The sequence below is a fragment of the Callionymus lyra genome, chromosome 12 (assembly GCF_982586985.1).
Source record: "Callionymus lyra chromosome 12, fCalLyr1.hap1.1, whole genome shotgun sequence".
NCBI classification, from domain to species: Eukaryota; Metazoa; Chordata; class Actinopteri; order Syngnathiformes; family Callionymidae; genus Callionymus; species Callionymus lyra.
In genome coordinates this window covers 23,109,437-23,125,762 of record NC_141829.1, presented here as the reverse complement: position 1 = coordinate 23,125,762, position 16,326 = coordinate 23,109,437, and the positions used below count along the sequence as shown (strand labels likewise).

General features: G+C 39.9%; 2 protein-coding genes across 9 annotated transcripts in view; both read left to right on the top strand.

Annotated features, from left to right (window-relative positions):
* LOC148068715 (dedicator of cytokinesis protein 9-like) overlaps positions 1-7,175 on the top strand; it is a 64,045-nt gene extending 56,870 nt beyond the window's left edge. For 4 of the 7 annotated variants that reach the window (XM_087804291.1, XM_087804286.1, XM_087804289.1 and 1 more), the window contains 10 exons: positions 53-110; positions 693-799; positions 868-990; positions 1,053-1,166; positions 2,808-2,954; positions 3,015-3,225; positions 4,099-4,289; positions 4,350-4,450; positions 5,157-5,295; positions 6,582-7,175. In XM_087804291.1, the coding sequence (XP_087660417.1) occupies positions 53-110; positions 693-799; positions 868-990; positions 1,053-1,166; positions 2,808-2,954; positions 3,015-3,225; positions 4,099-4,289; positions 4,350-4,450; positions 5,157-5,295; positions 6,582-6,707 (1,317 nt within the window). In that variant the 3' untranslated portion in view covers positions 6,708-7,175. Of the gene's footprint in view, positions 1-52; positions 111-692; positions 800-867; positions 991-1,052; positions 1,167-2,310; positions 2,341-2,807; positions 2,955-3,014; positions 3,226-4,098; positions 4,290-4,349; positions 4,451-5,156; positions 5,296-6,581 lie in introns of all 7 variants that reach the window. The other 3 variants (XM_087804285.1, XM_087804288.1, XM_087804287.1) reach the window with 1 other exon arrangement.
* A 368-nt stretch (positions 7,176-7,543) lies between these two features.
* Positions 7,544-15,173, top strand: slc15a1a (solute carrier family 15 member 1a). Of its 2 annotated transcripts, XM_087804293.1 has the most exons (21): positions 7,544-7,619; positions 8,127-8,268; positions 8,650-8,769; positions 8,825-8,924; positions 9,102-9,192; positions 9,991-10,074; positions 10,131-10,213; positions 10,285-10,371; positions 10,441-10,530; positions 10,602-10,646; positions 10,720-10,752; positions 11,380-11,465; positions 11,524-11,605; positions 11,675-11,791; positions 11,855-11,995; positions 12,059-12,105; positions 12,165-12,272; positions 13,172-13,283; positions 13,886-14,023; positions 14,087-14,194; positions 14,362-15,173. In XM_087804293.1, the coding sequence occupies exons 1-21, from the start codon at positions 7,613-7,615 to the stop codon at positions 14,590-14,592; spliced, it is 2,052 nt and encodes a 683-aa protein (XP_087660419.1). In that variant the 5' UTR covers positions 7,544-7,612; the 3' UTR covers positions 14,593-15,173. The 2 variants fall into 2 exon arrangements, with proteins under 2 accessions (XP_087660419.1, XP_087660418.1); XM_087804292.1 differs by having other exon boundaries at positions 7,547-7,619; positions 10,285-10,530.
* The last annotated feature ends 1,153 nt before the right edge of the window (positions 15,174-16,326 follow it).

Sequence of the window (16,326 nt, the reverse complement as noted above, 5' to 3'; positions counted from 1 at the left end):
TCTCATGCACTCACCGCGTGAACTCTATCAAACTATCCTTCTGTGTTTACAGGCCGCCATGTGCTACGTCCACGTCGCTGCTCTGGTCGCAGAATATCTTCGGAGGAAAGGTGATGAAGCTGAACATTATATTACAACCCTTTAATCACTGCCTTTAATGGGAGGAAAATGATCAATTTAGAAAGGTTTAAAAGTGTAAACTAACATAATCAGGCTAAGAAGCTTTTTCTCATATTTAAAATAAGAGACTCATATTCTGGAGTTTAATTATGCACTGTGGTAGGACTTGAAATGTTCCTGAACTGAAATGTACTAATATTTCTTGAGTAAGACTCAAATATTTTAAACAACACTGAACAATTAATTTTTCCAACTCACATAAAAATAAATTTCAGACTTAATAAACACTCTACGACTTACTCCACACTTGACTTGTTTTACAACATCACTCTCTCTTCATCCCACTCCTTCTCAGTTAACTCATCACTGCAGCTGACTGATATTTGAAAGCTCTCGTTATTGTCGTAAAGAGTCTGGGTGCGTCCATACTTTAGGAACAAACAAAACAAAATAACAAAGCAAATGAATTACTCATGAAACGTCACATCTCGACTGATCTTGACGCAGGTGAAGCTGCTCTGTGTTTGTTCATGACGAGTTCCAATTTTTATAAACAATTGTGTTTTTTGCAGGGATGTTCAAGCAGGGCTGCACCACCTTCAAAGTCACCACGCCAAACATCGACGAGGAGGCGGCCATGATGGAGGACGTGGGCATGCAGGACGTCCACTTCAACGAGGTACTGAGTCGTTGTTGCTGTCCTCGTAGTTGTTTGTCAGTTCCATAGTTTGAGTTGTTCTCTGTCAGGACGTCCTCATGGAGCTCCTGGAGGAGTGCGCTGACGGCCTGTGGAAAGCCGAGCGCTACGAGCTGATATCCGACATCTACAAGCTCATCATTCCCATCTACGAGAAGCGCCGCGACTTTGAGGTACCTGAACCAGCAGAGTCTTCCAGCCTCCAGCTGGACCTCACTCTCTCCGTTCTCCTCAGAAACTGGCGCATCTCTACGACACGCTGCATCGAGCCTACAGCAAAGTGACAGAAGTCATGCACACGGGGAGGAGGCTGCTGGGCACTTACTTCAGAGTGGCCTTCTTTGGTCAGGTGAGTTCAAACACCTGGAACCTGGGGGGAAAAAGGAACAAGAATATTTATTGTACCGGTAAATAAAACCTTCATTTAGATTTTGTTTCAAATATTTTATTAGATGGTATGTTGAAAATGTTTTTAAACTTTCCACATAGTTATAAACCTTTAAATTAAAACATTATGAACCAATTGCAATTCGAATACATGTAAAAATATGAAGTAATATCATAAATAAGATTCAAAATGTAAACATATCTATATCTGTATCTATGTCTTACAGTTTAAGTTTTATGAAGTGAATTAGAAACTAAATAAATAGCAAATAAAAAACTGAAAAAAATATGGGTTATAAAACATTTACATGTACAATTAAAAAAAAAAAATACAATCAAAAAACGATATATGTATATACTGCATGTATATATATATATATATAGAGAGAGAGAGAGAGAAAGAGAGAGAGATACACAACTTCGTCAATTAAATATGTTAAAATAATTAAACCATAAACTTAAAATATATATAGAAATTATTATGACTTTTAATTTTACTTTGTAAAGAAACTATATAGAATTGATTTAAATAATAATATGAATCTGTGCTGACATCTTTAGGTAAAATTCCAAATAAATCAATTGCAAGAAAAGTAAATGAAAGGAAAAACAAAGGGATGTCTGATAAATTAATATTTAACTGAATTGAATAAATTAGACAAAATTAAATGAAATAAATGCATCCCAATATGTTCCTTTATATTCATTTAAATGTATACAAATCAAAAATAACATCTGTCCTGAAGGCAGAACGTCGCTCTGTTACTTTTGAACTGACAGCATGAGATGACTTTAACACCTTCATCATCATCATCATCATCTTCTCTAACACACATCTTTGTTTTCGGTCCTGTGTGAAGGCAGCGGTAAGTGGCACAGACAACCTTGCTAGCTCCTTCGAGTGCTGTGGTGTTGATGTGAACTTTCTGGGCTCATGATTCAGGCTTCTGGGACTTTCTGTGCCTGCTGTGTTGGTCATTAGAACCTAATCTGCCCCCTGCTGGTGCTGTTGTGTAATGACCTGCTGGGTGTGCTCACTTCCTGGTTGTCTGAAAGTTATTGAAATAACAACTTTATCTGTCATTGTGTCGTCAACATGCTCGTAGCAGTACCAGTTTACTGACTCAGACTTCGAGGTAAAGTGTCTCCAGTGAAGTGTTAGCAAGTCTTGTGATTCCTCGCTAGTGCAGCAGGTAGACTTAGAACCATGTGACCTTCAGTGACACAGAACATGGTGTGTTCAGGGGCCACATCAGGTCCTCTTCAAAGGCCCGCAACATTACTTCATCATTTCTTTAATATCATAAATACCACTCACATCGTCCCATAATGCACTGGCAAGACTAAATGTTGTTTCCAAATTACTTTTTGTTTTATATTAATTATATTGATTTCTCTGGTGTTTCATAATTATATATATTATTTGTGTACTAACCTTATTTTAACATATTTTCTCATATTTCTTTTAATACATAAACATAATTAATAATGATAGTAATTGAGTTACATCTGCATTTTCACTGTTATCTATCACCTTTTTTATATTTTTTCCATAATATATTAAAGACTAAATATATCAGTGACGTCTGTGTTTTCCTCGCAGGGCTTCTTCGAGGACGAGGACGGGAAAGAGTACATCTACAAAGAGCCCAAACTCACTCCTCTGTCAGAGATCTCTCAGAGGCTGCTGAAGTTGTACTCGGAGAAGTTCGGTCCGGAGAACGTGAAGATGATCCAGGACTCCGGGAAGGTGAGTCCTCTGGAGATCCCGTCCTCATGATGGGACGCTGACGATGACGTTTATGTACAGATTAACCCCAAAGACCTGGACTCCAAGTACGCCTACATCCAAGTGACACACGTGACGCCGTACATGGACGAGAAGGAGCTGGCGGACAGGAAGACGGAGTTTGAAAAGAGCCACAATATTCGCAGATTCGTGTTTGAGATGCCGTTTACGATATCGGGCAAGAAGCAGGGCGGCGTGGAGGAGCAGTTCAAGCGCAGGACCATATTGACCAGTGAGTCTCTGAGACGCTGCTGCAGATCGTCTTGTATCACAACTTTACCAAAGCACGGGAGTTTACAAATAACTAATACTTATCATTTTGTTCATTTAATTTATTCAATTTATGCATACATTTTAAATTACATTATTATTTTGTAACTACAATCAATATTTAACATGTTTTAATCCTATTAAAGAAATAAACTTACATAACAACTACGGTTCATTCAAAAAGATAAATGTAAAACTTTTAAAAGTAGTTTCTGAGAGAGGTATCTGATAAGGTAAATGTGTAAAAATACAAATACTTATAAGACATAAAATTAAATGATGACTTAAACATTTATTTATAGTATTTATAATATATTTATAAAGTAGAGATATAAATACATAAATGTGTTAATTAAACCTTCTATTTGAAAGCAAACATTTGGTTAATCAATAAAATAAATAAGAAAGCTTGAAACAAATTTATTTTAAACTGTAATTAGTTTTTTTGTTTTTAATTATGTAGTTACTGATATCAGACATTAACATTTCATATCAAACATCTAAATATTTAATTTTAAAAAAATGAGGAAATCAAAAATCATTTACATTTAGTAAGTATGACAAAAACAGCGAGTCATTCTATATATGGCCCGTTAATAAAAATGTTGTTGTCAGAGCAAATAACAAGTTACTCAGCATCTGCGAGACGTAGATCTTGATAAAATAATGAATGTCTGTTCTTATCCACAATCTTTTGTGACTCAGAAACAGACACACCTTCAACCTTATCTTGTTGTTGCTCTCCAGTCACGTTCAAGTGATTGTTTACCTCTGCACAGAATGGGATGTGAACCTGTGACATCAGGCTGAGAGTGTGTGTGTTTGTGTCCGGCAGCCACGCACTGTTTCCCCTACGTGAAGAAGAGGATCGCGGTGATGTACCAGCACCACACCGACCTCAGCCCCATCGAGGTGGCCATCGACGAGATGAGCAGGAAGGTGGCCGAGATCAAGCAGCTGTGCTCGTCCAGCGACGTGGACATGATCAAGCTGCAGCTCAAACTGCAGGGCAGCATCAGTGTGCAGGTGTGCGTCCCTCGCGCTCCCATCATGTCTGGTCCAAACGTTAACGAGTTTCATGTTCAGGTCAACGCCGGGCCACTGGCTTACGCCCGAGCTTTCCTGGACGACGCCTGTGCCAAAAAGAATCCTGAAAACAAAGTCAAGCAGTTGAAGGAGGTGTTCAGGTGAGTCTACTGTGATTGTTACCTTATAAGGAGTTTCCTGAGGGATCGCTAAAGTTCAATACATCCGACTATAATTGATCATTCCAGGTTATTACATAGTTAGTAATGATGCAGCCTCAGAGCAAGATGGTCACAGGTTCTAATCCGGTCAGACATACCTGGGCTGTATGGATAGATGGCTGGATGGATGAAGACATGGATGGATTATTGATGAAAAGATAGATCGGTGATAGATTAAAACTTGATGATGATGTTTGGAAAGATGGGTGGATGGATGGATGGATGGATGAGAGATGAAAACATAGACAGATGAACGAGAGATGTAAACAGAGACAGTGAGATGAATGGATGGATGGAAGAAGAGGTTGACGAATGGATGGATGCATCGTTGAAGGTATAAATTAATGGACCAAGACATGAGTGGATGATTGATGAAGACATAAATGGATGGATGGATGGGTGAAAGATGTAAATATTGATGGATGATAAATGGATTACACAATATATAAATAAGCCAGGGTTAGCATTAGCATGTTTGTAGAGAATGACACGATAAGTCCTTCATTTCTACACATGCAAGAGTCCAAGTCATGTGTGTCATGTGACCTGAGCTGCCTGGCAGGGGTCTGCTCTTCTTTTTTTGCCAAACCAGTTTGAGCCTCACGCGAGTCAACAGAGCCGAACTCACTGAGCCGATCTTTCTCAGGCTCTTCGTGGAGGCCTGCGGTCAAGGCCTGAGCGTGAACGAGCGTCTGATCAAAGAGGACCAGCACGAGTACCACGACGAGATGAAGGCCAACTACAGAGACCTGGCCAGAGAGCTGTCAATCATCATGCACGAGCAGGTGACAGCTCAGCGTCTTGTGTTGACTTGTCTGTGTTTGCTGCTGCTGTGCGACGTAACCACAACCTTCTCTGTTCCCTCTGATGCTGCACCAGCAGATCGGATGATGACGGTGGTAATGTTGATCCAACCACGTGTTCCAACTGTCTCCCTGTTGACTCAGACATGTCCAATGAAAACCTTCCCTTCAGGAGCCGTTTATGAAAACTATCAGCATTTACAAATAAAGTTCACTTTCTGACTTACTTACCTTTTAGTTAAACACTTCACTATGTTTACATGTCAGAGTGTTGCATTATTTCAAAGATAGACTCGTTGTAATAATAAAGGTTGGATTAAAAATAAATAAAAGAAGAAAAAACTAAAGTAAAAGTTAAATATTAATGGAATTTTGAAAAAAAATTATTAATTAAAAAAATTAAACAAAAAATTGTTGCCATTTAAAAAAGTTGAAGCTGAAGGTTCTGTGACACATTCAAGTTTCCTTAGTAGCTTTGTGTCATGTTCATACAAGTTTATAAACAGTTGTTATATTAATGATGTACATGTACAGAGTCAGATAATTCAGAAATTATCCGCACAAAAGCACAAGAACATTAGAAAAAAAAAAAGAGTTTATGTTTGTTTCTGCATGTGTGTTGGGTTGTGTTTTCCGTGAATGTCGAGGCATGTGATTGTTTTGAACATGTTGGGAAACATTTGTTGAAAAAAGAAAAATGTGAGTCAGCATCTTATTTATGACCAGTTAACACGTTGTACAAGAACGTTTGTTAGAGCGAGAGACAAAAGAAGCCAACACGGCAGGTAGTGGTTATCTGGAGTTTGAGACTCCACGTTCAGATAACAGAGTGTCCTTATCATCACCTGGATAAGATATTATCTAGAAAATCCAGATTGTGTTAAAGATCTTAAATGTCAACTTGTTGGAAAAAACGAACACAGAAGGTTATTTGTTGAAAGGAGAAAAAAAAAAGTTTTTTTCTAATTTTAAGTTCATAAGTAAGCATTGTGTTTTTGTCTGTTTTAAACAATCATTTTAAAAGATGTGGCCCTTTTTATGATAAATCTTCTATTTTCCCTCTATTTTTAAATATATTTATTTTTCTTTAGTTTTGCGATTCCCCACTAGAGGGCGCATTCCATCTCACTGTATTGCGGTGGTGAAATGCGAAGGCTGACAACTAGAAAAAAAGGCTGAACAACAAGGTTTTTCAACATTTTCATCTGTTGCGTCGTAACAAAAAAAAAAACTCGAACTGTCAGTCAAACTGTTCCTCGTCCTTCCAGATCAGCCCAGTGGAGGACGGGATGAAGAGCCTCCTCCCGGACTCCATCCACATCTTCAACGCCATCAGTGGGACGCCCAGCGGTGCCACCATCCATGGCATTCCCAGCTCTTCTTCTGTGGTGTGAAGATCAATCGCCAAAATGTAACTTCTCTTGAAAACGCCCGCGAAAGACTCAGGGCCAAGCGTGTGTTCCAAGGAAAGAGGAGGGCGGAGACTGTCCTGAAGAAACGAGGGATGGTCCACATGCATGTATCTCGCACTCCCGGTCACGTTGTGTTTGTACAGTAACCCACTTTTTATACCTGCACACCCATGTACTTATATTTGTATAAATCGGCGCCCCCTCTCTTTGATTCCAGCGTATTTAAAGCCGACGTTGTATATAAAAGCGTGCAATATTTTCAAGTCTGTTGCTGTGTGGAGCTCAAACACTGTAAGAAACGACGTTCTTGCCAAAGAGAACAGCTACTGTGGAAGCCTTTTCGAAGCTTTTTACTGTTTTTTATACGTTGAGCAGTTTTTTATTTAACGTCACTGTTCTGCTGTAAACTGACTCCCAATTGCTTTTCATGAATAAAACACTAATATTGGCTGTCTGGGCCCCGCGTGTTTGCTCTCCTCGCCTCGTGCTGCCGACTCCAGGTGTTAAGAACATCCTATCTCTTGGTCCCGCCCATCGTGCAGAGTCAGCAAGGTGTCGACACCTCTGGGGGTCATAAGGAGCGATCATTTTAGAAACTCTTCTGTGTGAAGGATAAGCAGCTGCAGAAGACATCATGGCCGGTGAGTTGTCTCCAGAACCCCGGAGGTAGACTTCTGGACTGAGCACCTGCTTTTATCCACAGAAGACCACGAGGATCCCGGGAAGAAGAAGAGCAGGGGGAGCGTGAGTAGAACGCTGGAGGGTCTCTGGACCAGTGAATTAAGAGGGTGTCATGTGTTCACCAGGACAAGTCGGTGTTTGGATACCCCATCAGCATTTTCTTCATAGTTGTCAATGAGTTTTGCGAGAGGTTTTCCTACTATGGCATGCGAGGTGAGAGTTCATGACACGCACAACATGTGTTGTAGTAGATTTAGATTTAAACTTTATTGATCTCACAGAGAGGATTTTATATCAGTTTTCAAAGCGATATTAATGTCCGATAAGATTAGTCCAGAGATTCCAACTTTTTTGCAACTTTAATATATATTATTAATTATGATATTTTTTCCAATACACTAATCACATTATTGATCCTTCAATAATCACCACAGAAAACACAAAGTCTAACAAAATAAAAAATAAGATAATGTTTTTTTAAGGGACTGGGTTAATGGGCTACTCCTTGGGTGAACCACATCGGTCACTAGTCCGCTGAAAATCCAAGATATAAAATATATTTAGAGGAAAAAAAGATGATACAATAAAGGTGTCTTAAAAAGAACTTCATTGCAGAATACGTTCATGTCTTCAAACTGAAACTTCCATTTTCATGCCTTGAAAACCAGCAAAAATGCGACCTTGTTTTTTTGTTTGGTTAACGTTGCAACCGGCCCACAGTGGTGCTGGTCCTTTACTTCAAGTTCTTCCTGCGCTTTGACGATACCACCGCGACCAACGTCTACCACGCTTTTGTGGCCCTCTGTTACCTGACGCCCATCCTGGGGGCCATCGTCGCCGACTCCTGGCTGGGAAAGTTCAAGTAAGTCAATGAGAAAAATGATTTTAATAAAGAATCGTGTGGGAAACATGAGTTATAAATGCATGTCTGAATAAGAATTAAAATAAATAAAAACAGAAATTAAATAATTATAGAAGATATGTTGGAAATATTTATGTATAATCAGGATATGAATGTGGAAAAACAAATTATTATTTTAATAAATAATATTTGGTGAAATAACGGCATTTAAATTAAAATAAAGAAATATAAAGAAAAAAATATAGGGAAATGTTTGTTAATATGGGCATTAATTGAGAAATGTATATGGAAATGGAGAAAAATGTATATTATGGAACAAAATATATATATATATATATATATATATATATATATAGTAAAATGCATTTTCAATCATCTCAGGACCATCATCTATCTGTCCATCGTCTACGCGGTCGGCCAGGTCGCCCTGGCAGTGAGTGCCGTCCATGACATCACTGACGCCGACATGAACGGGGAGCCGGACAACATGACCTTCCATATGTGAGTTGACTTGTCACAGGCGTGACCTTGAATGACCTCTCCTTCCATCCCTCAGCGTGTTGTCCATGGTGGGTCTCTTCCTCATCGCTCTCGGCACCGGCGGCATCAAACCCTGCGTGTCTGCTTTTGGTGGCGACCAGTTCAACGAGGACCAGGTTGGAACTTCATCTCTTACCGCACCCGTTGTGTTGTTGCAGCGATCTCCAGCTTCCCTGCTGAAAAACAAGATAATTACTGTGGTTCTGACCCATGTGATCAGTATATCTGGTCACGTCACTAAAATATGCGTCCACTCCAGTTTACTGAACTTTCTGATGTGTCGGTGTGTGCAGGAAAAGCAGAGGAAAACCTTCTTCTCTGTCTTCTACCTGTGCATTAACGGTGGCAGTCTTCTGTCCACCCTCATCACGCCAACACTCAGAGGTGAGTTTGTCTTAGATTTAGTTGATTCATCATGATGTGTGATCTTTTAACTATAAGACTATGAGGCCAAAAGGAGAAAGTAAGCATCAAAAAATAGGTCAATAGATACAGTATATTGAATGGATGGACGAAAGATGGATGTATTAATGGATGATGGCATTATGCTGGGGTGTTTGATGGCGTGAGGGATGCATAGGTGGATGGATGGATGGATGGATGGATGGATGGTGGCCTTATGTTGGGATGCTTGATTGATGGATTGGATTGACAGAAGGATGGCTATATGGATGGATGGATGGATGGATGGATGGATGGATGGATGGATGGATGGATGGATGGATGGATGGATGGATGGATGGATGGATGGATGCATGGATGGATTGACAGAATGATGGATGGATGGATGGATGGATGGATGGATGGATGGATGGATGGATGGATGGATGGATGGATGGATGGATGGATGGATGGATGGATGGATGGATGGATGGATGGATGGATGGATGGATGGATGGATGGATGGATGGATGGATGGATGGATGGATGGATGGATGGATGGATGGATGGATGGATGGATGGATGGATGGATGGAGTGGAGAAAAAAAGGTTCATGTAGAGAAGGAAACGCTTCCACTGCTGTCTGTCAGGAGAAAACATTCAAATAACGACAGCAAAACAATAAAGAGACACATTTGGAAAGACATCAACATTGAGGCAGAATAAAAGAGAGATCATGGAGGAACTAAACGAGACGAGATGAAGTGACGTCAAGAGGAAATGATGTGACTGTGATTGCAGCTCAAGAGTGTGGCATCCACATCAAGTCCAGCTGCTACGCTCTGGCCTTCGGCGTCCCGGCGGCTCTGATGGTCGTGGCTCTCGGTGAGTTTTCTCAACAGAACCTGAAGATCTTGGTGTTGAACGTGTGTCTCCGACAGTCGTGTTCATCGCCGGGAGCGGTTTGTACTACAAAGCCGAGCCCGAAGGAAACATCATGCTGGACGTGTGCAAGTGCATCACGGTGAGTGTGTCGCCGTCGCACCTGCCGACCCACAAAACGCACTTCTGTCAACACAAAAATCTGTCCCTCAGTTCTCCATCGAGAACCGCTACATTCACCGAGGCAAACAGTTCCCGAGGAGAGCTCACTGGCTGGACTGGGCCGAGGAGAAGTACGACGTACGTCTGCGGTCGTCTCTCCACCTCTGTGTCTTCCACGTATTAACGCCGCTTTCATTTTTGTTGCAGAAACTTCTCATCGCGCAGATCAAAATGGTTCTGAAGGTTCTCGTCTTGTACATCCCGCTGCCCATGTTCTGGACCTTGTTCGATCAAAAGGTGATTTTTCTTCTTCTTTTTTTTAACCTCCACTCTGACTCTTAATGTAACGCCTCTGCTCCTCCCTGAAGGGCTCCAGATGGACCCTGCAGGCCACCACCATGGACGGAGACTTTGTATGTTTTATTCTTGAAACGTCTTTAAATGTATTTCCTGGGTCGAAAATGTGCTGATGTCTGTTTTTTTCAGGGGTTGATCGATATACAGCCGGACCAGATGCAGGTACGTGTTCTCGTCTCACAGATGTCTCTGTGTCACACAAAAAGAATAGAATTTAAAATGTAATTTTAAAAAAGGAATTTAATTTGTAGCTTTTAAAATTCAATATAAAAATGTTGGTCCAATAGTGGCACCAGTCGATACCATAAACGTACCGAATTTGCAGCCAATCATGCGACACAAAGAAAATCATGTGACAAACATAGAAGCGCTGGCGCTGGTTCGATTGTTAAAAAAAAAAAAGTTAACCTTTTATATATAAATGTTATTGAATTCAATGACAAAATCAATATACAGATTATTAAACTCAATTGAACAAATATTTCAATGCAAAATTTCAATCAGAAATTCAACCATTTATTATTCTGTTGGCACTAAAATACTTCCATACGACTGATATGCCAGTCAAACTTCTTTTTGTCCCGAGCCATGAGAAAAAGTTTAGGTTCTCGTTCATCCAGGTCATGGTTATCCAAGTGGTTCAAGAGCGGGTCAACTGGACTGTGTAGAGTTCTAGGAATCGAAAAAGCCTCTCGGATGAGTGGCCAAACATTCTTAACTGGAAATATTGCTTCCTCACAACGTTTTGAGGACGTCTACCCCTCCTTTAACCCCCATTCTCCTCTACAGATAGTCAACCCCATCCTGATCTTGACCCTGGTGCCCATCATGGACAGCCTCGTCTACCCCCTGATCCAGAAATGCGTGGACTTCACGTGAGTAGCAGGAACGTGTGGATCCAGTGACCGTGGCGTCAACTTGACTCTCGCGCAGGCCTCTGAGGAGGATGACGGTCGGGATGTTCATGGCGGCTCTGGCTTTCTTCTGCGCCGGCATCGTCCAGCTTCAGATCGATGTAAGCGACGTCCATCAGAGGGAGGTCGCGCCACAATAATGTCCTCACCGTGTCATGTGATCTTCACAGAAAACACTTCCCACATTCCCAACGAAGGGTCAGAGTCAGGTCAAGTTCTTAAACATGGGGTCCTACCCGATAATCATCACCGCCCCCCCCCACAAACTAGCCCTGGATGGATCGCAGGTACGACCTCACGTGAAAAGTTGTTTGTTTGTTTTCTAACCAAGATGTTTTTTCTTTCCCTAGGCCTCCCCGGATTACCTAACATTCACCAACACTCTAGTACCGGTTACAATTAGCCCTCAAAATGTCGATTCTTTGATGCTTTTACAAAAACCTGCTCGACAGACGCTCATGATCTCAGCTGACGCCAGAAACACTTGGATGGTTGGTGGATGAAAACAAATGATGGATCAACTGATTACATAACCAGCACTTCTTATCTTACAGTTCATTGACATTAGAGATAAATCACAGGATGGAAGAAACACACTTCGGTAAAAAAAAAATCAGCTCATGATGTGATGATCAGGATATAACTGCTTGTGTTTTTTAGATTTATCAATGGAATGCCGTCAATAGTGAACATTTCATCTTCGGTTGGAGAATTTGGAGTTATTGATCCGATGGATAACTCAGAATATTACGACATAAAAAAGGGAAGGTGAGTTCAATCTCAGAACTTTTTTGATTGCATGTTGTTTAAGTGTTTGCATTTGTTTTTCAAGCGTTTGTTAAAACAATATTTACGACAAACACAATCACCGCAGCCAATATCAATAGTTACACATCATTCAAAACATTATTTTATTTTAAAACTTTTAATGTTTTCTTGTCATATATTATCCTTGATCTGTTCTCACGAGAAACAAAATTAAAAACAAGATTAAACATAAATGAATGTGAGATTAAACATACAGTGCAAAATAATAATGATACAACATAATAATAATAATAATAATAATAATAATAATAATATAATTACATTATAATAATAGAACAATGATTATAGAACTTAAAACCCACCTCACGGTGAAACTTGGACACGTCATCTGTGATAAATCCTGGGTGATAGGGTGTTTTGGTGTCCCATCTGGGGGGGCGATCAGACCCTGGCTTGTGTCCAAGTAGCACCCCACAGATCCCCCCGTACAGGTCCACAGCCACTGGGATGATTTTCTTGGTGGCTTTCCTTAGTTGCAGTCCTCTAACGCCAAGGAGTTTGAACTCTCCCTGTTCTGTACTCTGTGATGAGCTTTGAGTATTTGGCCTCTTATGAGCATTCGCTACATCGATCCTGTCCTCCTAGCGGACTGTTAGTTCCATGAGGACCACTTGCTTGGTTGACTCCGATGCAATGTACCGCTAGGAAATACAATTTCCCTTCTTGTATCAATATGGTGATAAGATTTATCTGAATTATCCAACTACTTAAAAAGTGTGGAAACTTACCTGCTTGAGACCTTGGCTCCTTTATGGTTTTTAATAAAGTGTTATTAGCCAGAACATGCACAACTTTTCTGTATAAAGAAACAAGTAATAATTTACTTTTTAAACACGCAGGGTCAATTTCAACATACACAACGGTGTCGAGTCATGTGACTTCACCAGAGACTTTGGATTCGGGAGTTCGTCCACGTTCTTCATCCAGACCGGTTTCACCTTCGGGCCTGATGTGAGTCTCTCCTGTCGTAAAACCTACCTTATCTAATCTTGACCGACATTACCGACGTGTGTTTCCGATGACTTTGTTTAATCAATAAATTAAAGTAGACGTTATCTAAGGTCACTTTGTTTAACCTGCACTGTTGATACTTCACTCACTAGACATTTACTAGCGGCATCTATAAAGAAGCAATTCATCAGGTTTCTTCTTTCAAAGACCAGAAGAGACAATGTTCACTTCACTTGAGAAATGAATACACCACAAAATTGGACGTTTTTCTGTTGTTAAAATGTCTGATTTTGGCTGTGATTTAAATTAAAGGAAGAATTTAGATTATAATCTTTAAAATATACCTAAATTACATTCTTTTTCAAAAGATACAATTCTTTGATTACATCAATCGCAGATAAACTTACGGCTCATCCTTGGCCAACTGCTGGATTCATGTTCCTGTTAAACATATTTATACTTTTATTTACAATGACACTCAAACCTGCATTTATTTCATTCACAACAGTTTTTAACCTCATAAATAGATTTAAAAATGTTCCTCTTGAAATGGACCGACAACTAAATGTTCCTGATTTAAAGGAGTGTCTCTCTGATTTCAGTGCCAGGACTTCATCACCGTGATAACAGACATCGAGCCCAGCACCGTCCACCTCGCTCTCCAGATCCCTCAGTACTTCTTCATCACGTTAGGAGAGGTGATGTTCTCCGTGACGGGGCTGGAGTTCTCGTACTCGCAGGTATGCCACTCAAGGAAGTTGTCCCCCCCCCCGTAACAAACTCAACCCTGTGTTGATCTCAAGGCGCCGAGCAACATGAAGGCGGTTCTGCAGGCCGGCTGGTTGTTGACCGTCGCGGTTGGAAACTTCATCGTTCTGATCGTGCCGTTAATCGCCAGGCTGGAAATCAAGGTCAGAGCAAATGATCATTTTAGTTGGTCTAAATTGTTCTTTAATGATATTAAACTCCTGTCCTGGTTGAGACTAAATACAAAACCATGGAGAAGAAAGTTACTTGTTTGATGGTTCCAAAAAAAAAAAGTGTTATTAGCTTAAAGCATGTTTGTGACTCACTGCAGTGGGCGGAGTATTTCCTCTTCGCCTCGCTCCTGGTGGTCGTATGCTTCATCTTCTCCATCATGGCTTACTCCTACACCTACATCAACCCGGTCGAGATCGAGGCCCAGTTCAAGAAGAAGATCGACGACGACGATGAGGATTCTGAGAGGAGCGAACAGCAAGAGATTGAAATGGTTCGGAGAGACTCTGTGAAGGTTGAGAAACCTACACATAAACAAACTAAAATGTGAAACAAGGTTTGAAGAAATGTTTGGATAAATCACCTCATAATACGTGTAAATAACATTTTGTTTGATAATGTTGACTCAGAGAAATGTAATGAATACCTTATGATTGCAAATGTACTTTAAACTGTATTTAAATTGTAACTTTAAATCATTTTCAAATTGAATTTTGTTTTGTATTTATGTGGAAGTTTAAAAAAAAAAAAAATGTTTGAGATTACTGTTAGTATTTTCAAATACGTTGGGGTTTTTTTGTTCTCCTTGTACTTGTTTTTGTCCTGATGCTCTTATCTCAAAATCCTGGGACATTTTATCCAGGCCCATGAGAGCTTAAGATGCTTAAATATGGAAATATGTTGTAATATTTCATTTTTTGTTGACCAGAGTAAGTACTCTGATAAGTATCCTACTCGCCTGGAGATACTCCATGGCACACACACTGGATCAAGGACGTGTTAATAATAATAAGAAGAAGAACAACAATAACAAAAAAAACAATACAAACAGTTACAAAAATAATATTAATAATACATGTAAAATGTCATTTATACTCTGCCTCTTTTCTTTAAGTTGTATGTACTGTTTGATGCCAGAAGTCTGGCATATTAAAAATGCTGAATAATAACAATAAAGAAGCTTGATTCTTGAATGATTAATTTTGTTTTCACGGTTGGAAAACATAAAAGGCGAAGTCTTACAAATATAGATAAGATAGTGAAGTTCATGTGAGAGCCACACATGAAGAAGCATTGAGTTGTGACATCAATAAACGATCTGATCACTTAAAATTGCTGGGTTAAAACTAACCCAATTTATAAGCCAACGGTGGGTCGCAAAGGGACCGAGCCAATGCTGGATTATTGACCCCAGCATGTTTGGTAAAAAGGATGTGTTAAAACTACCCAGAAATGAGTTATTAGTATATTTTTGGTTAAACAACAACTTTGGTTAAAACAGTTTTTATTCATTTTTAAACATTGTATTTGTTTGGATATGATTAAAATAACTGTGGAAATTTCCTTTAAAAAAAAAAAAAATCTATATATACATAATATCTAAACCATATAAACAGTCCTGCATCCTTAAAATAAGAAAATGCAGAAACATTTACATTCCATTGCATTCAGTTGTCCTCTCATGAGCCTTTCAACATTTTGGACATTTAGGGGAAATTATTCAAACAGAAGCTCGCGCAGTTTTGGAAAGTGAGATGGCGGTGATTCGAGCGGATATTGGTTCAGCTAGAGCGGAGCTCAAAGAATACAGGTTGACGATCGCCTCTGAACTCTCCGCCATGAAAGCTACGGTGAAGGATGTGGAAGAAAGTTTGTCAACGTGCACGGATGATGTTGTTACACTGCTTTTCCTTGATTTTCTGGAACTCCTGTTGTCAGTTTTATCTTGACCTTTAAAGTATATACTTATTGAATAGTGTTTTGATTGTTTAAGCGCTTTGTGACCCTGGTCTAGAAAAGCGCTATACAAATAAAAATTACTTACTTACTTACTTACACTCAAGAAGGAGGTGAAGCGGCTCACAGGGGTCCTGGACCTACTTCAGAATAAATGCGAGGACTTGGATGCGAGGTTGCGGAGAAACAACATAATGATCGTCGGAATACCGGAGACCCGTGAATGCAACACCGAGTCTGTGTCCGCGCTTCTGCAGCGGGCCTTTGACCTGAAAGACTTGATTCAAATAGTAATTTTCTAACATTTGAGTATCTACAACAAAAACAC